This window comes from Natator depressus, chromosome 5, assembly GCF_965152275.1.
Source record: "Natator depressus isolate rNatDep1 chromosome 5, rNatDep2.hap1, whole genome shotgun sequence".
In the NCBI taxonomy this organism is placed as follows: Eukaryota; Metazoa; Chordata; order Testudines; family Cheloniidae; genus Natator; species Natator depressus.
Window position 1 is genome coordinate 48067051 of NC_134238.1, and position 25954 is coordinate 48093004.

At 41.4% G+C, this 25954-nt stretch overlaps 1 protein-coding gene across 7 annotated transcripts in view; it reads right to left on the reverse strand.

Annotated features, from left to right (window-relative positions):
- Positions 1 to 25954, reverse strand: part of ARHGEF28 (Rho guanine nucleotide exchange factor 28) — a 192943-nt gene that overhangs the window by 81700 nt on the left and 85289 nt on the right. For 6 of the 7 annotated variants that reach the window (XM_074952735.1, XM_074952734.1, XM_074952733.1 and 3 more), the window contains one exon: positions 23919 to 23979. In XM_074952735.1, coding sequence (XP_074808836.1) covers positions 23919 to 23979 — 61 coding nt within the window. Of the gene's footprint in view, positions 1 to 13129; positions 13218 to 23918; positions 23980 to 25954 lie in introns of those variants that run through there. The other variant, XM_074952739.1, reaches the window with a different exon arrangement.

Genomic DNA, 25954 nt, shown 5'->3' on the forward strand with positions numbered 1-25954 from the left:
CTGTTTTGTGAGCAGTGCCTAAGCCCCTTGGTGAATCTAGCCCTTCAGTTCAAAATTTCCTTTGCTTTTATTAAAAAACACTAAGCATGCCCGAAATCAAAACAAGACATTTTGTTCAACCCAAAACCATTTTTGGCCAAAAATTCTGAAAAATTTCAGTTTTGGGTTGATCCAAAAGAATTTTTTTCCTGATTTCTCAAAATTGCAACAAGCCAAAAAAATCAGTTACTTGCACAGCTCTAGCAACACATTAATGCTCAATCAACTGCAAATGAGAATAGTAGTAGCTACCTACTTGCTACCCGAGCATGGCACTGCGGACCATCTCAAATCCTACATATTTTCAGATTTTGCTTATAGTAAACATAATTACCACCACTTTACAGATGGAGAAGCCAGAATATAGCAGCAGCCATGCCAGAGCCCAGGGAAAGGATTTCTCCCCTGATTCCACACAGACTCCAGTGTGCAGTCCAGCCAGATATACAGTGTACTACTTCCAGGATTTTCCTTATGTAGGATAATAACTTCCTTTTTACATTTTTGCAGAAGGACATATAAAGGCAGTTTATAAATATAGAGTAGTATGCTTTGTAATGAAATGACTGACGGCATTAACTACGGCATAGTTTCATTCATCTTTAAATACTCTGTAGTGCTGCACCTTAAGTGCTGTGGGTGCAACAGAAAGCCTTTCATTATTATTTTCATAACGAAATACAAATTGGAAAGACCTTGTAGTCCACCCCACCCTCCAAGAGAAGATCCATATTTAGACATCAGCATAATTCATTCATTGGTATAGGAATCTAGCTCTGTGATTGATGATTGTCCATGTCAACTTTAAACAAAAATGTGTATGTGGGAGGAGCACACTATGGAAGATGATAAGTATGCAAAAAGCTGTGCGGAGCTTGGCAATTTCTATTTCTGATCCATGGTTCAGAAAAAAAAACTGGGAAAAATTTACGTACCACAAAAACGTATTTACTGGTTTGTCAAACTACCATCTTTCCCACATGATTTTAGAAACCAGCATCTGGACAAGCTGTGAGAAGCAAGGAATAATGGTCTCAAGTTGCAGTGGGTAGGTTTAGGTTGGATATTAAGAAAAACTTTTTCACTAAGAGGGTGGTGAAGCACTGGAATGGGTTACCTAAGGAGGTGGTGGAATCTCTTTCCCTAGAGGTTTTTAAGGTCAGGCTTGACAAAGCCCTGGCTGGGATGATTTAGTTGGGGATTGGTCCTGCTTTGAGCAGGGGGTCGGTTAGATGACCTCCTGAGGTCCCTTCCAACCCTGATGTTCTATTATTCTCAGCAGAAAACAATGATTTATGCCATTTAAAAACAAGGATTCCTGGCCCTTGGATAGGATTGATTTCTATTTTCAAACTGCATTAGGATTCTGTTCCTGATATACAGTGACAGAATTTGAAAGGTATACAAGGTGAGAAGATTTTGGGACTGGGATGGAATTTATGTAATTATGGTATATTAAATAAGGTCTAAAACTTCTCGTGTAAAAAGACATTACACATTTACATTCAAACAATGCCTTCATTTTCTCAGATATTCTCTATCATTCTACTATGCTACTTCCAATATGGTAGAAAAATAAATAGATAAATAATGCCTATCAATTATTTATTTGGCATATGGAATCCGGATGAGCCAAGCCACAGCGTTCTTATCAGTGATGTTCAAGGCACGAAGACCTCCAGGAAGTTGAGTCATTTTGGAGTCCTCAACAATAGGTGTCATGGTTTGTGGCTGCCCACATTGACATAGTGGACTGTCTCTGAAACGTCACCGAAATTCTGCTGCAGCACAAATTCTATGTCTGGTACAAAACCGGTTCAGAAGGCTCCATTGCCTTTGCAGTAAATCAAATCCACGTTGACGTTGAGTGGGGTCCAAGAGAAAATGATTATCTGTCATTTTCTCTGCAGACCATAAAGCTTGCCATTGATCCTCTACTGTAAATCCCTCACCCAGTAAACTTATCCACAGCAGGCGGCATGAGGGCAGATGACCATGTGGTGGATTAAATGAGTTTTTAACTAATGGCAGATGTGGCATATCAAGCAATTTGGTCACAAGCTTTGCTACGCTTTCCTCTCTGCAAACACTGGGCGGAGCAATATTGCAGAGAACCAGTAACCATGGTAGAGCAATAGATTTAAGTTTGCCTGAAGTAATACGCATGGTGGAATTTAGTTGTAAATTGATCATCATTGTGTGAGACGAGTGAGCCCATACTGGAGTGTACTACTCGGCCACTGAATAACAGAGTGCCAAGGCTGGAGTGCGTAAAGTTTGGGCATTGGCACCCCATGTCGTTCCAGCCAGTTTTCCGAGCTGGTTGTTGCACATTTTGACGTTAGTTGCTGTCTTTGTAGGATGGTCACACTATGCGAGAGTTCTATCCAACGTGACACCAAGACTGACTAGGTAGGAATCATGCTTTATTCTCTGACCACTGACAACTATGTTCAGCTCTCTGCCCACTTGTGCATGATGCAAGTGGAAGACACTTGATACAGTCTTACTTCCACTTGGTATCAAGGTGCCACCGATGACAATAATCGGTCATAGCCACCATATTTGCATTCAGAACATTCTCAATTAGGTCAAAGGAGTGTGACTGAGTGCTGAGACATATGTGGAGACATAAACAAACTTGCAAGACCCAATATACTGTAAGTCATATGAATAATACCTATCAATAAAATGAAGTTAATAAGGGACCATTTATCACCAGTTGTAATAAATCAGGACTTGGCCTGACAGTAAGACACTGTCAGTGAAGGCTGTGCATGTTTTTCTTTTGAAACTATAACAACTTATTGATTCCATGATTAATTAATAAAAGGATACTAAATTACTGTACCTATAACACACACATTTTTTACTTCAGTTTCTACCAAAATACCCACAGCTTTGGATGGTGGTTCCATACCTTTTTGTTTTATCCAAGAGAAAAATCTATCTCAGCTATGGAAACATTTTCAGTGTGTTCTGCAGACACCTTGCTTTTCAAGCTGCTTTTGAGGAGAGGGCTCACGCACAAATTCACCACTTAGCAGACCAATCTGCCTAATTGGATAGTACTAAATATTAGTCAAGTTGGTAAATGTAGCCTCATCTCAGCAGCTGATTGCTGAATTTGAAAACTATCAGGGAGCAACAGCGCACAAAGTGCCAGCCAGTTCAGTTTTAGGCAGGATGGGCAGTCAGGGACTTGAAAGGTGACATTCCAAAAAAAACATGTAAAATCAGGAGTTCCCTATTGAAATCAACGGCAATACACTGATGTAAAACTGACTGAGAGGCACATCAGGCTCTTTAATTTTTAAAAGTATAAAAATTTTCAGTAAAGACAGGTTTGACCCAAGTTTGTCTGGCATCAAAAACTATACAGCAATTTCCTCTCAGTTCTACAGACTCAGTTCTACAGACTACAACCTATTTCCTGCAAAGCAGAGGAGGAGGAGGAAACCAATAAAGATTTACGGATATAGGTGGAAAAACAAAGAAAACAATGCAATTGCCTCTGGAGGATGCTGTATGGCCCTCAAAGTGCACAGAGACATGAGATAAGATGTGACGGCCATGACTAGAAATTACACTGGTCAAGGTCTGGGACTTGCTTTATTAAATCCAGGACCAGTGCCAAAATAGCAATGCTAGACCCAGGAACCATGCCCATACCCCACAATCAACAGAAGAGGGATCCTGAATGGACCACAGGTGATGTACACAGTGCCTGGGAGGAGAGGGGGAGTAGTGAATGCAGGAGCACATATCTGGCTGGAGAGGGGGGTTGCCCCACCCCAAACAGCCTCCTTCCCATTGGCTGGGGATGGGGTAACAGGCTAGCCAATCAGCTTTTGTGCCCCCCTCCCACACTTACTTAAACTCTTGCAGGCTTTTCAAAAGTCTCTTGCTCCTGCTACTTACCCAGTACTCCCTTCTCCTTAGCTGCAGTGTAGCTGCTGCAGTTTTTAGGATGCTACAGGTCTGACCAACTGCCTGTTTTGGGATCAAGAGGGAATTTTTCCTATTGAACCAAATTGGCACGAGGTCTGGTGGGGTTTTTTTCCTGCCTTCCTCACAACATCATGGTCAGGACACATCATCACAGTCAGGATACAGCATTAAGACTTAGAAGGTTCATATTAGGAAGGACTGCTTAGCTCATCTCTACTTGTAGGCAGTGTTCCAGTGCAGATAAGGCTAAAAGGGAGCATTGCCAAGGAGTAAATGAGACCCGGCCTTATGTCCTTTTACCTATGGGAGAAAAAGGAGACCTGAAGTCTTTGCAGACTGAGGTCCCCCCGTTGGATCCTTTACTACCCCTCCACTTGGATGGGTGGAAGGTGGGGCAGACGTGGAGCGATGGAATGGATTCAGAAGTGATCTGAGTCCTAGGCATAGGCCAAGGGGTATTCCCTGGGTTACTGGTTATATGGTAGGAGCCCTGTAACTCACGAGGACCCAATTAAATGCCTGGTATGTGAGAATGGGGGGTGGGGCACATAACACCCCTCCGCATTGTTAAATCAAGTTGTGGTCTGCCCTTTAAAACTCATCCCACATCTGTCATTGGTTCACCTGCATGTCCTGATCAAATGCAGGTTTCACATCATTGTGAAATCTCATCTCTCACAACCCATGATGATTGAAACAAAAATCTTCTTGCCACCTGGAAGTTGAAAATTCCAATTTTTAAATGGTATACTATAAACTATTTGGTTTCTAACCCTGGCAGGTTTGTGGGATTTCAGACCACAAAACCACATCCTTTATACTACCGTTTTGCTTTTCCTTCCTGCTTAAATTCCAAAATGATTTTAGTGACTGACATCTTGAGAACTGTTGGAGCTATAAATCAATTCTTTATGCCTGACTAAAACCTGGACTCCCTGTTTTAAAAATCCCTATAAATCATTGTTTTCTACAGCAGTTTGGCAGATATTTGGCAGTTAAAATCACATGGAAAATGTTGGTATTTGGCAAACCAGTAAATATGTTTTTGTGGCAAGTAAACTTTTAGAGTGCTGGTTCTGAACCATGGATCAGAAAATAAAAACAATGAGCCCTGCACAGCTTCTTACAGACTTATTACTCTCCACAATATGCTCCCCCTCTAGTACATATAAAATTTCGACTGAAGTTGGCATGGGCAATACTCAGACACTCGAGTGGACAGAGTTGATATATTGCTCTAAATAAGAGTCTAGGTATCAGGCCTTTTCTAATCAATGTGCAAATCAGAGCCAATTCCTACTGAGATGGTTTACTCATGTAAGCAACAGTCCCCACTGCTGCAGCGCTACAATCAGGTAACTGACCGTACTACAAATTATGCATCCCAAGCCGAAGACAAATCCGTATGTTATATTTTTATTCATAGGGCACTTTTAATACCACATACAATACTACATGATTTTACTACTATGTAAGGGAGTAATAATCTGGTGCAGAAACCTTCAACAAAGAGAGCTGCTGCGAATACACATGGACATATTAAAATATATAATTCTTTGGGATATTTTCAGCCACTAAATCTTTATTAATAGCAATTTATTAATTAATAGGGGTAATGTGTTTTGCTGGTGATGTTTCAGTTGGTTTATTTTTAAAGCTGCAGTCTCTGAATAGTCCAATTGGCTTTTAACTAAAAATTAAACCTCAGTGGATTAATTGGCCTTTCCAATATAATGTAATCCTGCAGCTCTTACAAAAGCAGAACCTCCCACTGATTTCATACGTGCATGAAAAGACAACTAAGTCAGTCTAACTTCATAACAGGAAAAGTATTTCAAGACTTTGCTGAACTCAAGTGAGAGCACTAATAATTATACATTGACCGCGCTAGTAACTTATTTCCTCTGGAAAGGCCAGGTCATTTTTTTTAAACAGTCAAAACCATAGCAAGTACATGTCATGCACCAGATTCCTGCAGCCTCACTCACTGCTTTCTGCCTGACATGCAATCAGTTACAATTCAAATACTGCACTTGATCCTGATATCACAGAAATCAATAGCAAAACTCTTATTGATTTCGATGGAAGTAATTTCTGGCCCATTACAAATTAGCTGCCAATATTAACATGCTGAAAGCCCTTACTTACATCACTGAAAAATTAGAAATGCCAACTAAAAAAGTGCTTTCAACTCAATAATACCCATCTACCCTATCACTGTTGCTATGACTGAAGACCCAAGGTAAAATACCATTAAAATAAATAGGCCAAATTCACAAAGCTGGTGCAAGGATGTATAGAGTATGGTGAATCCTATGAGGTCACAGTATTTGAGTCACCCCTTTAGATGGCATATGCCATCTGCCTGTGATTGGCACTGTGGGTTCTACAGAATGGAGCTTTCATTGCTTCCAGTATGAATTCCGAAGGTGGAAGACTCTAAGAAGAGTCACACAATTGCTAACACTGTGGGTCATCCTAGACACACATGCTTCAGCACTGCCTGCTTTCAGGCTGTGTGATCCTCTTGTAGTCCTCTTGCCCTGTAAACAGCATTATGGTTTTTTTATGCAGCCACAACCTGGTACCTCAGCACAGTTTCTGCTACCCCAGAGCTCCCCCCACACCTTTAAGCCAACATACACTGGTGAAAACTCAGCAGTTGGTGTTTAGCGTGATGGTGAATATGCCCTAAAAAGTTTATATGTCTGATAGATTGTTGTAAGGGGTTGTGATTTATTTACCCAGAAAAATCTGACAGATTCAAAACCTAGAGGTCATTAAGGCCCTCACTTTTTAATGCAACTTTCAAGCAGGGCTGCTGGGTTGGTCTAAGTGACAAATCTCAATACTATTATGCCATGTTCGGTACCAAGATAATAGGCAAAGTTAGTATAAAAAAGCATGCCTGTCTCTATTAACAGAGTTGTTGTAGCCATATCGTTAACAGGATATTGGAGAGACCAGGCAGGTGAGGTAATACCTTGTCTCCCTCACCTATAAAAGTTGCTTCAATAAAAGATATTAACTCACCCACCTTTTCTCTCTATTAACAGAGTATGTAGATCAACATCATTGACATGGTAAATGAAGATTTAAATGACAGCAATGAATGTTATTGTTATTTAGATCCAAAGGCAAAAAAAAAATGTTGCTGGATGACAGAAATAATAATGCCCAAATGTTAAAAAAGTGATAGTTGGAAATACAGTGCATCATCTAACTTTATTCTCCATCACGTTAAGTTGCCATCCTACCTAAGAGTCGCACATTTCAGCAAGCAGGGAAGCTAACAAAAATATGTTCATTTTTAACAACAGAGCTTCAAAATAACACTAATTTCAAATGTGTTTTGTGTTGGCACAAGAAAACCTCTAGCCTTGAATGACCTACTTTACAGAACAGCGAGTACATAACAACACTGAAGATTTTTTTCCACTCAAGTCAAAACCTATGTCAAGAAGTTTTAAAAGAGCATGCATAGTGAGAGAGAACTGAAATGCATCAATGTGCCCAGACTGGGAGCCAGGAAAAAAAAAAGACTAATTCCTTTCTGTGGATACAATAAATAGCTTTCAGACAGCTCACCAGAATTACCTCCAGCAATCTGAATATGGATTAATGTATAACTTGAAGTATTACAGCTATGGAACAAGGAAGGAAAAATCAGACAATTAAACACATTGGCCAACCTTTTCAAACCTGGGTGCTTAAGCATTTTAATCCAGATTTGGATCCAGATTTCCAGCAGTACTCAGCTCCCCAAATGGAGTGAGATTTTTCGAAGGAGCTCAGCTCCCACACTGGCACCCAAATGAAGTGGCCAGCTCTTGAAAATCTGGCCCTCACACCCCAGTTCAGCAAGGTGCTTAAGCTTCTGTCTAACTTGAAGCACATGAGGAGTCTAAGGGGCAGACTGACTTCAGTGCAACTATTGCCTGCTTAAAGGTAGACATGTACTTAAGGAGCTTAAGGAGTAGGGGCCTCAGTGACTAACTTTAGGCACCCATGTGTGAAAATCTTGACCATAATTTTCAACATGCTTCTTTCATGAGAGACATGTAGTTCAGCAGGGTTGAGCTTGCAAAATAAGCAGAAACTTGCACACATCACTTTTTCAGGGCACTTTCCTATTACTAAAACCAGTTAGCTGTAGAGTAGCTGTAGCACACTTGAGAGGCCCCACCGGTTCCTACTACTGATGTCTCACCATGCCTGCTGCGTGCCTATGATTTATGGTTTGCTGGTTGTGGTAGCAGCAATTAGTAATTCTCTTTAACTCGTATCAGCCAGAAGAAAAATTGCTGAAAGTGTATCTGATCACACTAAGCCATCTGTAGGAAAGCCTGGTCTTTTTTGATATTTTGTCTCCCTTATAAATCACCACAGAGCCAGATGGAAAGTATCTTCAAGTTACAGAATGACGTCTCTGCAATTTTCAGAAAAAATGTCCACAGCTTTAATTCCAACCATTTGTGTTTCTGTTTACTTTGTTATTCAATCTGAGAGGAATTAACACATTGTGCAAGAAGGGAAGCACAATGCTCTTTGCACCACTTAAGCTCCATAAACACATAAGGATTGAGTTGGGGCACTATCGGGATTGCAGCTGGGCAGGGATGCCTGTACACCACCTATGTACCACAGAAAGGGTCTCTGTACTGGGACCACTTGGTTTGGCCTAGAAGGACACAGTGGAGGCTGACCAGAGGTGAATAGGGAGGAGACACGAACCAGTAGCCTCCTATAGAAGTGACCTGTTCTGGTTTGGAGCAGTGTGTTGGATTTCCCTTCCCCAGCTTCCCTGGGTACTTGGCATTTATGCAGGTGGAATACATTTCACACTATAAAGTAATGCATTCTTGCTAAGGCAACCACCACACATATGACTTAGTCTGCATTTGACAGACAGATGTACTGGTATACTATTAACATTAATGAGATAAAAATCACCTATGGACAAGAGAAGATACTTATAACATATATAGCATCAGAGGTGTACCCAGTGCTGTGCAGCAGGTAAAATGTGATGCATAAATACAGCAACAGAGTCCCAAAAATTTTTACTGTCTGAAGGCAAAAGAACAATTATAAAACCATGACAGAGTGTGGGCTTACAGCTTGACACTTCATAGATAAAGTGGGTCTTCATAAGCTATTGAACAGAGAATATACCCCCATGAGACTTCAAAAACGCATTTCACCTTCTTGACAGAACTCATACATACCCACACATGACAAAAAAACTCTACATTCCTGGAAAGGAATAAATGAAGGAAACTAAAAAGGCTCCCATCCCCCACCAGGTTTAAAATGTTCATTTTATAAACATTTTGAGCTCTAAACAAACTTGGGGCCAGACTCTCAGCAGGTGTACATCAGCCTAGTTCCATTGATTTTAATTACAGCTGAGGTTGTGGACCTTATTTTTCTTGTTTATTTTTTCTTTCCTAAAAAACAACTTCATGAAAGGAAAGGGTAAAGATTACGTGTTTCCCTTTGGTGCAATTATTTTACTGCTTCTGATAGAATGAAGTAAAAGTTAGCTATCCTCAGTAAGATTTTCAATGATAATCTTCTGTGTTATAAACCTACTACCTTCCATCTACAATTTCTTTTAAGGAATTTATGCTCTCTACAACACCACCTTGCTACAATGATATTCATAACACTTACCTCCCAAAGCCTTCTCTGCAAAGAACATTAAACATTAAAATTAAACAAGGATTCGTGCAAGTCAAAGTAAAGATGACCTTGTCATCTATTATTTTATGGACAGAAAAGAATTTTCCTCTGTCCTCTGATTTTTGCCTATGACTAAATATTTCCCTACTAGCTGTTGACCACTGCTACACAGTTAAGTTACAAATCATCCCAAAAATCAAAACAGGACTTTAGGCAGGTCTTATACATACAGAGAATCTGTTTATAACAGTTGTTGCAATACTATTTTGTAAGTCCTTAGTATGTCAGAACTGCTCAGTCAAAGAACTCTTGTAACCCGAAATAAAATTCACTGGGCATATAAAGAAATATAAACAAGAGGGAAAATCACAACATGTAATTTGGATAAAACTATTTTCTCTTACTAAACAAACTGAGTGTCTCTGATTTCAAAAAGGCAAGTTTCAATGAGGGTGCAAAATGCTAGAAAAATCTGTTCATTCCAGAAGGCTTTTTACATCTACTTGCACATGATCAGCAAGAAGACAATGAAAAGGAGGTAGAACTATTAAGGAACAGGGGTTTAAAAGAAGACAGCTTTTTCTACCTTGCTTGGTTCCCCTTCTTCGAATCCTCATTTTGGGTAAGGAAGGCCAAGAATAATTAAAAGGTGAATCAGAATCTGAATCCATTCTTTTTACAAAATAAACAGATCAGACAGCAGATACTTAAAGCTGCACTTAGTTGTATTCAAAAGCAAGTCAAGTCTAAGAGTGATGAAAAATAAAGGAATGGACAAGGCAGGATCAAATTGCCTTCTAAATGCAGGGGAGGGAGAAGCTGTAAATGTTTGCTCTCTTCAGGCGTCCAGGCACGTAGACAGATCAGGCTGTAAATATGAAGGCAGACCCAAGGAGGTTAAAATATGAGAACTCAGAGTAGTGCTGCCACATCATGGTCCACAGCTATTTGAAAGGTCATTGTGTGCCAATGAATCATTAACCCTCCTTTTCATTTTGATGTAAATGAAAACAATAGGAGTTAAGTTTGGAATGAGAAAATGTGTCTCAAAAGTAAACAACCCTACTACAATACGTTTTTTAACAAAATGCAAAACCTTGTTTCTGTGTTATAATTTTTAATAAAATGATTGCATGTAAAGCTATGCTAAAAGTTGGAGCTTTAGAAGCAGAAGATTAAGAAATCTAGAGAAGTAAGCTAATAACATTAAGTAATCAATCTGCTGGACTATATATTTCTCCGGAGCAACAGTGCCCCATCAGTCTCAGCAGACCTTTGGATCTTGCAGCTGAAAAAAAGCACCAATAACCCACTCAATAGGCTGCAGCTCCCATCTTTCCAAATCTAAATGAGCTAGAAGCGTAAATGTTGTAAAGAAAGATTATACAGCCATTAGGGGAGCTCTCTTTCCAATAATATTTACTCTGAATAGCATTTTCTCCTTCATACTGTCACCAAGTGAGACAATGAATCATAAGGATTTTGTAAGGCTGGCACGTTTACAGCACTGGTCTAACCTCATAGCAATGCGCAATAGAGCTAGTGACTAATTTACAACAAATCCTCCATTCTTATACAGTCTCCCTGAACAACTCGTAGGCAATTAGTATTCAGCAGGAACTCATTATCCCCTCCTCCCCCAACATCTTTACACTACACAAACTACATTTTATAAACAGGCTCAAATGTGGCTGTACAAGAGCCAACACAAAAATGACATGTCCTCTGTTTGTTTGCTGAACTCCATTAAACATTTCTTTTAATTACCCCACAATGTAGGTATTCTTGTATTCTACATAAAGGAGAAGCGTGAATATGTGATGCAGTTTAAATGTCAGGTTTGGAAGATGATGCCGTTAACAGCTTGTTAACATTCCTCACTTCACTTCAATTATTTTTCGGACTGTTGAGGTCTGCAGGGCTACTTCTGTGTTATGTGTCAAGTGATTCCCCAATCCACATTTTTGTAGTAGATAATGATACATTTGTTGGAAGAAAATAATTCAATTGAAATGCAATTCACAGGTGCGATTATACAAACACCTATCAATTTTCATGGATGAAGACAGCAGCAGTATACAAGCACTGAATAAAGTGCTTGATTTGTGCAAAATGTAATTTAATGGGTCATCGTTCTTTCTTTGCTTCAACTAAATCTCTGTTTACTTTTATTAGGCCAGAGAAGAACACTTTCCTCAAAGGCTGCAAGTGTTGGATTTTTACTTCAATATTAAATACCACCACACACCTTTTGTTTGAATCATCTGTATCATTAATGATCCCAGTGAATTAGAACAAGACGCGGATGACCTCAGAAGGGTTACTCTGATTTAAATGGATGGTATAGGCATCAGTTTTGGAATACCTAGACCTCCTGGAATGTCAGGTTGATATTGCATTGATAAATCCCATAGATATACAGGAACATGGGAACTGCCATACCATTTCGCACCAGGGTTACTATCCTGTCTAAAGAAAAGGAGTGCTTGTGGCACCTTAGAGACTAACAAATTTGTTAGTCTCTAAGGTGCCACAAGTACTCCTTTTCTTTTTGCAGCTACAGACTAACACAGCTGCTACTCTGAAACCTATCCTGTCTAGAGTACCATCTAGGGTACTATCCTGTCTCCAACAGTGGCCACTACCAGTTCCTTCAGAAATAGGGACAAGAAACCACAAAATGGATATGTATGTGTTCTTTAGTCCACAGAAGAAATTTTTTTCCCTATCCACAGGCAGTTAGTGGTTGGTTTTTGCCCAGAAGCAAGAGGATTCACTCCTTATACATAATTATCCAGTCTCGTGTAACTGTGGATGTTCTCATTACCCATACAAATATCTAATCCTAATTTGTATCCTAAATTCTTGACCTCAATGATACCCAGTGGCAGAGAGTTTCATGGGTGAAATGCAGATTAATGGGCACCAGGAGAAGTATTTTCTTTCGTCAGTTTTAAATTTGTTTCCTTTCAATTTCACCAAATGTCCCTTTGTTCTTTCTATGATAAAGGGTAAATAATGAGAGGGCTTGATTTCCCTTCTTTATGCCATTCATTATTTTGCATACTTCTACAATGTGTCATTGTTCATCTCCTCTCTAAATTAAACACGCCTCACATTTTTAGTCTATACTATTATAAAAGGCCATACATTTATTTGTTTTCATCAGCCTCCTCTGAACTCCTTCTACTCTGCTGTGTTTCTTCTGAGAACGGGTGACTGGCACCAAACACAACTGTCAAAGTGAGGGCATACAATTGATGTATTTAACGGCATTAAATAACTACATGCTTCATGCTCACATTTTGTTTATTTTTCTGCACATTGAGTAGATGTTTCCACCAACCTGTTCACCGTGAAACCCAGGTCTTTGTCCTAAATCGTTAGAGTTAATTTAGAACCCGGTAATGTGTATCAGCAGTTCAAATCATTCTTTCCAACGTGCTTTAATTACCTTGCATTTGCCAGCATTGATTTTCCTCTGCCATCCCAATGTCCATTTGCCTAGTTTTGTTAGGTCTCTTTGAAGTTCCTCAGAGTCTTCTCTAGTCTTGACTAAGATCAATAATTTTGTGTCAACTATAAATTTTGCTTCCTCATTGTTCTGCTCCTTCTCAGGATCATTTATAAATATATGATAAGTACTAATTTCTTAAAGTTTCAAATTCTTACATCCAGTGCTTGCCAAGACACATCAACATGATACGAATGTTCTTTGCAGACATTACAGCCTATTGTCTATTGTTTGAATAGTCTCTAAACTTGCAGTAATAGGAGAAGGAAGCTCAGGAATGTAACCAGTTTTCTAAGCTTACATGGAGTATTGAAGTCACCAATGGCATTTTCAGAAGCAGCTGTTTTATCTACCATGCAAATTCTCAAGCTTCAGGGGACACCCTGATAAGGTAGCAGTAGAAAAGGAGGAGGATTCTCTCTCCTCTCGTTTACAGTCACCACGAGAAAACTTTTAAATGGACTGCATGGCTGAAGCCCATCTCCCTGACTGAGAGCTCAGCCAAGGAGAGAGAGAAATCCATTAAGTCAGAAATCACCTCCCCGCAAATGGTAAACGTGGCATGGAAGATGGAGCAGCCACTTCAACAGGGAATGACCCCACCAACACAGCTGAAGATGAGGCCCGCATCATAATCTCCGATTATGCATGGCAGGAGCTTCCCAAGCCACAGCTCTCTGCCCCACACTCTCCCACCCAAGATTGGCATATTGTTTCATTCTGCAAAAACAGAGACAGCTGCAATTCTCCTTATCTTCACCTTGTCCAGGAGGCAGTAGAGCCTGCAGTTACCAGCACCTATACTGCAGCCTCAGTGGGGAATTAGAGGTGAGAGGGCTGGATATGGCACAGGGAGTTATGGTGCACAAGTGGTGAGGCGCTCATCTACATGTGCTCTTCAGAGAGCTCTGCAATCTTTAGGTGTGCATGGTTTTCCCCAACCTGACTCTTTGGTTTTGCACACTAGGCCAAATGCTCCTGATCAGCCACCATGCCTGGATAAGGCCCACAAATGATAATGTAAATAACTGCACATAAGTAAGTTATGTTTTAACAATAATTTCAAAATTCCACAAGTGTAATTTGACAAAATGCCATCAGCCAGAGCCACTCACTAAAGCTACCTCTAATCTACTGCTACTCCCAGCTGCTTAGAACAAAGGCATTTATTATTCTCTATGCTGCAGGACAGGAGAATTACCACAGTAGAACTACCAGTTTTCCTCACAATTATTCATCACATTTTTACCACTTGCTCTGCTCCTGGCAATACCTGGGTTCTTCTGATGGACGTTTACATTAAAGCAGTTTTTGTTTTTACAGACCTACTAGAGAAACACCACAAAATCTGGAGTTTAAAAAAAAAGTACTTATGGTTTCAGCCTATGGATTTATAATTGAGTCCATCATCTGAGTAAGTTGGTGTGAATGTGGTCCCTTCTTCATGCTGCTTTCCACTCTTTTTTCTCCGTATCATTGAGAGCAGGTGTATTTAATATGCTGGGGAACAAAGAAGTCAATAAAATATATACCTGCATTGGTAGAAGATTACCTACTATATGTATGAATTTGATACATAATTCAAAAGATAAAGTAAACATTACAGATTTATTAATAGATTTTAAGGCCAGAAGAGAGACCACTAGATCATCTAATCTAACCATTTGTATAACACATGCCATAAAACTCATGTATAACCAACTGCTGCCCTCTCTACCACAATACTTAATGTGCTATTCTTTTAAATAATGTCAAGATTTTTTTTAAAAAATTATGATGTATAATTGACTATTTCAGTCTAGACCTCTCTCTTTTGGCTGATTTATCTCCTGTTTTGTCTAGAGGTGGGTGGATGTTGGATAACTGATCTGCTTGGGCACCAATGTGTACAGTTACTGCCCACAGGCAGCCTGTAAGCTGAACTCCATGATGGAGTATCCAGAAAGGTGAGCTGGGTGTTTAACAGTTGCTGATGTTACCCAGAATATGACAGACTGGGACTGCACCAAGTACTATCTCATCAGCATTCAGAACCAGCACCTCTGTCACTGCATGACAGAAAAACAAGAACACCCACTTAAGGGCTGGTCTACACTACAAAGTGAAAAGAAAAGGAGTACTTGTGGCACCTTAGAGACTAACCAATTTATTTGAGCATAAGCTTTCGTGAGCTACAGCTCACTTCGTCGGATGCAAACAAAGTGAGGTCGGCTTAACTGCATTGCTCAGGGCTGTGAAAAATTTTATGCCCTGTGCAGCGTAGTTAAGCCAACCTAAGCTCCAGTGTAGACACTGCTAGGTCAACTGAAGAATGCTTCCATCAACCTAGCTACCACCTCTCAGAGAGGTGGATTTACTACAGCGACAGAAGACCACCTTCCATTACTGTAGTAAGTGTCCACACTACAGTGCCCCAAGCTCTGCCACTGTAGCATTTCTAGTGTAGACATAACCAAAGAGAAATAAAAGTGCAGTGAGAAGAAAAGCAATAAGGAACCTCCTGAGTATGCTATGGGTGGTCTGATACAAACACACATACCCTCTTTTCAAAAACCAACATTTGTAAGGAGCTGTATTCAATAGTCTTGTTTCTCTCACAAAATTTAAGAGCAGTTTAACCTTAGCAAGGACTGAAATTAAGAACAATAGCTTTTCATAAGTGTATGGCAGTGCTCCAAAATTGTAGATGACTATCTATGTGATTAGGATGAAGAAAAGCAGTGCTGCAGTCAACTGACCACCATATACAATGAGGGGCAGATCCTGAGCTGGTGTGACTTGTCATAGTTCCAAAGAAATCATGATAAATCACACCAGCTCAGGACCTGCCCCTCCATTTACTGCAACAATTTTGTGAGCTCACAGTTCTTCTTAGCTCCAGAGCCTTTAGTTTGTAAGATAACTGTGACAGGAGCCTAGGGCTGACTCTGGTCTTTACTTTCTGGCCCCGTTCACCTCACATTGGTCAAGGCAACAACACATTAATACCACTCTCAGGTGACAGGATCCACTGACTCCTGTGGCTGCTGTTAAACAAATCCAACAAAATATATACACTGATATAATTTGCCCAAATACCCTTCTTGTTCAATGTCAATTCACATCAAATCCACAGTAGGATATACTTAGTTGGGGTTCACAGTAAAGCTATGGACAGAAAGCTATTAGCTGTTTGTCCCTGATTCCGATGAAAAGGTCCCTTGATCTTGCAAAAGCTTGAGTCTTAAGGGCTACAGTCGATTATAAAAATGAAAACAAAACAAAGCAAAGCAAAAAAACCTCCTTCCAACACCTGCAGTGAAGGCCTATGCAAGGCCCAAAGTCTCCAACAACATTTAGAGCTTGCATAGCTTTGCATGAAAGCTAAATGGAGCTTTAATTGGATCTAGTCCTTACAGAAGTTTAGCTAATGGGCTTGCAATAGAAAGCAAGTCTATGCTTACATTGATAACCTGCAGTACTGGAAACAAGATTACTGCATAACAATTTCATTAGTATTTTTCGTGTTTTATCGGGAGATTTCAAGAGCAGGGATAATCAAACTGGGTGTCAAAGAGAAAGAAAGAAGAGGTATGTGTCCATTTATGGAATGCAAAGATTTTAACTCTGTTCCATAACTATATTCCAGAAATAATGTTTAATACCTTGAAGGCTAATTTCACATTTTATGGATCCCAAGTTGTTTATTTACATTAGTGTGAAATGGAGACCAAGCAGGCAGAAGACAGGCAAAGAAGCTGATTTAAACATCAGAACAAAGGGATCCTCCTTTTTGAAGAATTTATTTCATCAAGTGAAGGGGCGTGAGGGGGAATTTAGACAGAGGAGGAAGACATGTTCTGGGAGGCCAGATAGCATAGGTTTGCAACTCATTCATTCTGGAAGGGGTTTCAAGTGCTTTGGAGGACAGGATTAAAATTCTAAATGATCTGGACAAACTGGAGAAATGGTCTGAAGCAAATAGGATGAATTTCAATAAGGACAAATGCAAAGTACTCCATTTAGGAAGGAACAATCACGTGTACACATACAAAATGGGAAATGACTGCTAAGGAAGGAATACTGCGGAAAGGGATCTGGGGGTCATAGTGGACCATAAGCTAAATCTGAGTCAATGGTGTGACATTGTTGCAAAAAAAGCGAACGTCATTCTGGGATGTATTAGCAGGAGTGCTGTAAGCAAGACACGAGAAGTAATTCTTCCGCTCTACTCTGCACTGATTAGGCCTCAACTGGAGTATTGTGTCCAGTTCTGGGTGCCACATTTCAGGAAAGATGTGGATAAATTGGAGAAAGTCCAAAGAAAAGCAACAAAAATGATTAAAGGTCTAGAAAACATGACCTGTGAGGGAATACTGAAAAAACTGGGTTTGTTTAGTCTGGAAAAGAAAAGACTGAGAGGGGACATGTGTGATGTTATTGACATAAGCTGGGACCGTATAGATCATTGTTGCAACCAAGGTCCTGTAGTGGCATCAAATCTTATATAAAGGGGGTCAAATGAGGTGTCTAAGACAAGGTTATGGTTTGCTGATTATGATGTCTATATGTGTGTATCATTTTTGTAGTTAAAGTTATGAATATTGGCTCTATACTGTCTGTATTTCAAACTTATGCTATGCTTCTGGGTGACACCCCAAACAAGTTGGTGTCAGCACTGATTCACTTGCTTGATGGCCCATTAAGGACCATCAGCTATACAACTGACCCACTGAGAGAAAGCAGATACGCCTTGTGACTCAGCAAAGTATGCAGGGACTTGCTTATGTGACTCCAAACTCTATTTTGCTGTAATTTTCCACAGTAAGAACAAAGAGGTGTACTTACACCTGGAAAAGACTATAAAAGGCTGATGCCTCATCTCCATCTTGTCTTCAATCCTGCTTCATACCTCTGAAGGAACTTTGCTACACTGAAACTTTGAACCAAGGACTGAAAGACCCATCCCAGCTGTGGATGTACTCTAGAGACTTGATTTGAACCTGCCATTTATTCCATCACTGCTACAAGCCTGAACCAAGAACTTTGCCATTACTGTATGTAATTGATTCCATTTAACCAATTCTTGCTCTCATCTATATCTTTTTCCTTTTATGAATAAACCTTTAGATTTTAGATTCTAAAGGACTGGCAACAGCGTGGTTTGTGGGTAAGATCTGATTTATATATTGACCTGGGTCTGGGGCTTGGCCCTTTGGGATTAAGAGAACCTTTTTTCTTTTACTGGGGTATTGGTTTTTATAACCATTTGTCCCCATAACGAGCGGCACTGATGGTGATACTGGGAAACTGGGGTGTCTAAGGGAATTGCTTGTGTGACTTGTGGTTAGTCAGTGGGGTAAAACCAAAGTCTTCTCTGTTTGGCTGGTTTGGTTTGCGTTGGTGTGCACAAAAACCACAACCTTGGGCTGTAACTGCCCTGCTTTAAGCAATTTGTCCTAAATTGGCACTCTCAGTTGGATCCTGCCAGAACCAGCATTGTTACAGTGTATGTAATGAACCCTTCATCCCCGGCCCCACCCTAGAGCCTGCACCCCCAGCCCTGACCCCCCCACACACCCAAAACCCCTCATCCCCAGCTGTGTTCGGTCACGGGCATCAACAGTTTTCTTCAACTGGGTCGCCAGAAAAAAAGTTTGAAAACCACTGGTCTAGATAATACTTAGTCCTGCCGTGAGTGCAGGGGACTGGACTAGATGACCTCATGAAGTTCCTTCCAGTCCTATGATTCTTTCTCTCTATCTATATTTATATTCAGAGAGAGAGAAAGATTTACTTGCATAATAGCGTCTGAGACAAATTAAAAAAAGAGGGAGAAACTTTGAGAGCCAAGAACAAAAAAGCATGCATATTTTAATGCTTAATATTATGCTTGGAGATTTTTCCATGAACTTTTAATTAAACTGCGTTTATAGGCTCACATACTTCGGAAGACTTTTGTAATAAAAGAGAGCTTACTTCTCAGGTCTTCTTCAGCTCTCGTCTGTTAAGTAAACCCTGACATTTGATTGTTTATAGACATATAAGCATGCATACACTTTGTCTCTCTACTGAAATAAACTAGGATCACCTATCCATTGTTTAAAGAATGCTTTTGGCAAGGTTCTGTGAGAAGCCACAGGCTAAAGCACTCTTCACTGGGCAGTAGCACTCTCCTTGAGGTTTTGCAAAGATTCCAGAAGCAACTCTTAAAGAACACTGAGACCCCTGCAAACAAGAGTGGTGCGTAATTTCCACAGACATTAAAGGACTGCTAGGGCAATAGAATCATGGGTTTCCTCAGTTATTATGTTGTTTTGCAATTTTCAGAATATGCCTCTTCCATAAAACTGGATAAAGACAGGCGTTTCTGAGACTCTTCATATTGGAAAGGGACCTTCCTAAAGTGTCAACTCTGCATGAAGCAGAAGTGGGGGAAACTAGGAACGAACAGTGCCAATTAACAAAAAATAACACATTTGTCACAAAATTCTCAGTCATCTCAATAGACAATATTTAATAAAATTTTACATATTTTTAAAACATTACTTCCTATGGTCACAAACTCAAAAACAGGCATATTTGATTATAAAAGCCTTAGTTACAAATAGTTTGCCCATCTCTGACAGCACATATGTAATATCTTTTACAAAAATAAATAAATAAATAAAAAGAGATTTTATCCAGACCAGTAGTAGTAATTACTTTATAGACCTAACACTAATTCTAAAGGCTAATATTATTTAAGCACAGGAGAACATCAAGAAAGCAGATCAAGTTCTTTCTAAAGAAAACATTTTAAATCTTACCAACTGCAGTAAGGAAAGCTAATTAAAACAAACAAAACAGCAACATTGAAACCAGATTTTATACAGATTACATTGTAGTGGTTTATATAGAAGAAAAGATCATGATGTTCAGTTCCTTAAGACAATATATGGTTAAACTGGGACTTCTGTGAAAGCTGTAAAAATCAAAGGACAAGAATCCACTAAAAGTTTTGTGCTGCCCTGATCAGGCATAGATTTGTCAAAAATTTAGCTTCTGTGTTTTTATCTTTCGAACTGCAGAATGTGGACTGCAGAATTAATTTTAATTTATTTATGTTTTCATTTTCTTGCTGCCAGTAATGCAAACAGGGTAGACTAGAGACATACAAAACCCACTGCCAGGTCACTTGCACTATGACTATCTGAGCAAGACAAATATTTTGAAAAGTTGTAACTTCTTCCTCCCGCCATGTTTTTAATTGATATTTTGAGAAGAAAGTCCACACTTACGTTAGTTAAAAGGTTTAATATTTCTCTGGAAAAAGTAGAATATTTCTATTGAAAAAAGAAGCTTTTACAGCTTTATAGATGGCCTTGTGGACATCATCCTTCTCAAACTAGTTATGCAAAACAGGAAAGAATTATAAATGTTTAAAAATACATGCCCTGTTAATTCAGTTAAATGCCAAACAGTAAAAGCATTCAGCTGTCACCTCCCAGACTCCTTCCCAAAAACATAAGAGTTGCGGAATTGGAGAAATACAATGCACTGTGAGGACACGTGTTTTAACATTAAATCTAAAAACCACCCCTTCTGTTTGTTTTTGTTTGTGTTTGTGTTTTTTTCCTTTTTCTGTATCTTTTACTCACTCTCCCTAATTCCCTGTTCGTTTTTCTCTCCCATCCTGTGCAGTTTTTCTCTCTCTCTCTTTCACTGAATAAAGATGTATTGGTAATGTTTTTGTTTTTAATTACATAGACCGGATCTCTATCAGTTCCCAGGAGAGAGAGATGAAGAGACTGTTGGGTATGGCTGTTCCCATAATCCAACTTTCAGCCTGACCTAATAGTTCCTTTCCCCCAGCACCTTGCACCTACCCCACCAATTCTCAAATACAGTAAACACTGCCTCCAAAAATATTTAGGACTCTTTAGTTAGATGTCTGCACAGTTCAAATGGCTTCTCATACGCTCCCAGAGATGCTCAGTGGGCATTAGGAGACTGCTACCCCCAACCTTCACTCTGTAGGGAGGGGGATCAGAGGACTAAGGGGAAAGCTTCTTTGCCTCTCTAATCCTGACACGGGCTGCTGAGAGGCAGAAAGCCAACCTTCCCCCTGCTGGACAGAAGCAGAACAGCAAAAGCTTTCTGTAGGGTGCAAGGTAAAATCCCACAAGGCACCTATGTGGTCACAGCTCCCACCCCCAAAAAATGTATAGGAGGGACAAAGAGACCTAGCTCCCCTGAAGATTCTGGAGAAGGCATTGTGGACACCTCAAAATACCTTAAAGGCAAATACCTGTTGGGAGAAGGGTATTGCTAGAACTTGAGGGGTTTGGTGTAAGAGCAGGGTGCTGAACCAGGCAAGTAGAAAAGGACTTGGGAGTCCTTTCAGGAGCTGCCGTTATTAGTATTAATTTTTGACAGAGTTTTTCGAAAGAGGGGCCATGTGGCAGGGGGAAATGGAGCAGAGAAGGGAGAAGCTAATATTCATCAACTGGTTGATATTCAGAAACATGTAAATGACCAAACAGAACTACATAGTCTCACCATTAAATGTATTCTTTGCTTTGCTCATCCCTACCTCCTAGAGACACTCTACAGCTTGCTCTTTTCTATTCATTCTTCTCCCCTCACATCTCCCCTCAGTATCTCACTCTATTTTTCTTCTTCCCTTTTCTCTCTCCTTATCCCCCACTGCGTGTCTCTCCTGCCAAAAACACAGCCATTAATATAACAATGCCAAAAAAACACAACAAAAACCAGTCTAAAGCAGTACAGGACAATAAAATTGTGACATTTGACAGTTATTGTGGTATGGTTCAAGTTAAAACATGCATAGATTTTTATTGTTAAATAAACCCTTCAAACCACCTTAATTTAATATTCAAAATATTTTTAAAAATACAGTTTCCTCCTTTCCTGCATTATTTCTATGCTATATCTTACCCCTTGTTCAATTCTCCTAGCATGCAACCACAACACTTCATGGATTAACCCCATTAGATCTCACATACAATTCAGACTGGGGGTGGAGTCCAGGCCCTATTGAAATGAATAGGAGATGACCACAGCTGGAGATGGGACATTGCAGGTGGCCAGATCGAGCATTCTCTCTCTCTCAGCTGTGTGTGGGGGAGCTCTGAGCTCGTGTAAAGCCCACAGAACTGGCTCCTCAGACAGCTGCCTCTAGGCTCAGTGTAGATCAGTGGTTCTCAACCTATTTACAATTATGGGCCACATATGCAGCTCTCTATGTGATATGTGGGCTGCACCCACACAATAAATATTCTACCTCTATGGCTCTGAGGATGTCACATGTGCCACAACTGTGTGCTGACTGGGCTGCAAGTGGCCCGCAGACCACCGTTGAGAACCATTGGGTAGATGGTGTCTTGGTGGAGGGACAGAGTATATCAAGGGTGAAAAGGAGTGAGTCAGTTGCCGGGAAGAGCACAGATCTACCAATTACCTGGTGCTGTACAGTCCCTTGAAGACTATATGCAGCTGGTGTAACCAGAGCAGGAACGAGAACAGATGTAGCTTCAAAATTAGTGAGCGATAATTGCTCCCTGATGGCTCACGCCATCCTGTGCTAAAATCCAGTCCAATAACTGGTTTTGCTTAACAAAACAGAATGTGATCATGTGGACACTATCATTTTACATACCTGTACAGTATTATTATTTATGCAGGGCTCTTAGACTTATTCCAGAATATGAATCTGGTCTATGAACAAAGGCACCCAAGTCACAAACACACAAACTATTATTTTTCCCAACATACTCTTAATTCCCTTGTTAAACTTCTACATTCCTGGGACAGGGAGGCAATACATGGCTGCAACATATGTGTGCTAAAGTTACTGAACTGACAGCATCTCTCACAATTGTGATTTGCAATACTGATGATTAGAGAATGGATTATTATAAGAGATTATTAGAAATATTGAGCCAGAATATTATCTCTGGCATCTGTGGATTTACACCAGTGTAGAATCAGACCCATTCCCTCTACTGCCCTACATAAAAAAACAAGGCGGCTCTTATCTCTGTAACAAGGTCTGTTAAGTTTGCACACTGGTTGTTTGAGTATCGACAATCTGAGTTATCTGTTCCATTTATGCCACTGTACCTTATTGCAAATTAAAACAGCCTGGCTACTTCTGGCTGGAATCCCAGCTCTCATTGGCTGAGCTATCTGACTCTTTGCCCACTTCCTTCTTGTTCTGCTTTGTGTTATCTGATGTTTGCACTTTGTTACTGTAGCTTTTCCCAAACTTGGAAATTTTCCTCACTGTTTTGCTTGTATTTGATTGTGTTATTGGCTGCTGGGCTTACCTAGCTATATCCTTAATCTATCTACGGGAACTATAATGCATCCATCCCCATAGTATCTAGACATTTCTTTACGTGTGTTTCATTTAATCTTCACTCATTTAAGTTAATTGTATCAATTCTTTTCAACTTTTTTATTTCCACTTGTGTTGCTGGAAGGTCCTAGAATATCACAGGTGGACACAAGGACCTAAATACAATAGAAGAATCTGATACAGTTTTCCTTCCAAATAACACAAATTTGGCTGAGTGCGCCCTTTGGTTGCAGCCCTGTGGTGCTGCTCATTAAAGTTAGTTGTCCTGCTTCTTTTAGAGAAACTGTCTGACACCTGTCTGTCTGCTATGTATTTGGATCTATGATAGCTTTGTAGCATATAGATCAATCACTTTTCGAAGAGTGAAAACTGCTAAAAATTTCTTACCTATATCCAACAAGACCTGGTCTTCATTTTCACTTGACGGAACCAGAGGATCTCTGAAAGGCTAGAAAAAGGAAATTTGAGCTAGATTTTTAAGTTGAATGGTCAAGTTTGAACTTCATTACAAACAGTGCCTGGTGCTTCCTGAATTCTCTTTAAATCTTTTCAGCACCATTTGTTCATTTCATTTATTTCAATTGTAAGCAGAGTCAGAATGAGCTCTAATCTGACATCTGGTGGTGAGCTGTGGAAAAGGACTTCAGGGGCTGATCTCATTTGCATGGGCACTCTCGTTTGCATGGGCACACCCAGTGATGAGCTGCCAAAATCTTAACAACGGGCTCCCTCCTCACCCCTCGAGGGGGTCATTGCCTACCCCCGCCCCCCGGGACTCCTGCCCCATCCAACCCCCCCGCGTTCCTTGACGCCCGCTGCCCAAGACCCCTGCCCCATCCACCCCCCTCCCCTGTCCCTGACTGCTCCCAGAACCGGGTAGGAGGGTCTCCTGGGCCACCGTAATGGGTGCCCACTCCACCCCTAAGAGCCAGAGGCACCTGCCGGGGGGTGAGGTGGGGAGTCCCGGCGGTGCTTACCTGGGGCAGCACCCAGGAAGCATCCAGCTGGTCCCTCTGGCTCCTAGGGGCGGGGGAGCATAGCTGGGGGGGAGCAAGGGGAACAGCCACTCCCCCACTGATCACATCAAAAGTGGCGCCTTAGACGCCGACTCCCTGGGTGCTCCGGGGTTGGAGCACCAATGGGGAAAATTTGGTGGGTGCAGAGCACCCACAGGCAGCTCCCCACGCCCAGCCCCAGCCCACCTCCGCTCCGCCTCCTCTCCTGAACCCACCGCCCCACTCTGCTTCTCCGTGCGCTCCCCCGGCCCCCGGCTTCCCGCGAATCAGCTGTTCGGAGGGAAGCCGGGGAGGACTGAGAAGCAGGCCGCGGCTTCCCGCTCAGGCCGAGGGTGGCGGAGGTAAGCTGGGGCGGGGAGTGGTTCCTCTGCCCGCCCCTCCCGGGTTACCTGCTGTGGCGCAGGAGGCCCTCCTCGCCCCCCCCGCCCCAACTCACCTCCACCTCCCTGGGCCTGAGCGGGAAGCCGCCACTTGCTTCTCAGCCTGCCCCGGCCTCCTGCGCGAACAGCTGATTCGCGGGAAGCTGGGGGGGGGGGGACGGAGAAGCAGAGCGGGCGGCACGTTCAGGCGAGGAGGCAGAGCGGAGGTGAGCTAGGGCCAGGGGTGGGGTGGGGAGCTGCCGGTGGGTGCTCTGCACCCACCAAATTTTCCCCTTGGGTGCTCCAGGGCTGGAGCACCCGTGGAGTCGGCGCCTAAGGCGCCACTTTTGGCCAGTTAAATTTAGAAGCCCTTTTAGAACCGGTTGTCCCTCGCGGAACAACCGGTTCTAAAAGCGCTTCTAAATTTAACAACCGGCTCCAGCTCACCACTGGGCACACCCACCCTGCCTACCATGATGGACTCCTTGCCCAAATGGTCACATTGGCTGCTGTGGGATCCCCAGTCTCTCTGTTATTGGGGCAGGAGTAACAAAGGGTTGTTATCCTGGTTATGTGAATCAAGGACAGTAGAACTGTACTTGGCATTTTATGATGGAGGGACTCGCCCTCAACTAAGTAGCAATCGCTAGGCAAGGGACATGGGCTCCAAAACCCAGTGAATTGAGAGAGGCTGGGGACAGGTATGTGTACCTAGTAGTGTGGGCCCCTTCTGAGGGCCCTAAACACTACGTTGACTCCTCCTCTCTCCCCATGGTGTAATAACAGAGCTAATTTTGGCTCCATTAGGAGTCTTGTTGCATGCTGCCGAGCTGAAATCACTGATACCTAGCTCTAAGCATTAGACCTACTTTGGGCTAGTGGTGCACCAGCACTGAGGCTCCCCTACTACCAGCTAAAAATCACTGAGAGCTGAAATCACTAAAGAGCTAAGTTGCTGAGAGCTGTGTTAAGTGGGGGGGGCCCTGAAGACAAGTTGGTGAGCAGACAGCTACAGCAGAGTGGATAACCAGGCGGTGGTGGAGAGGAG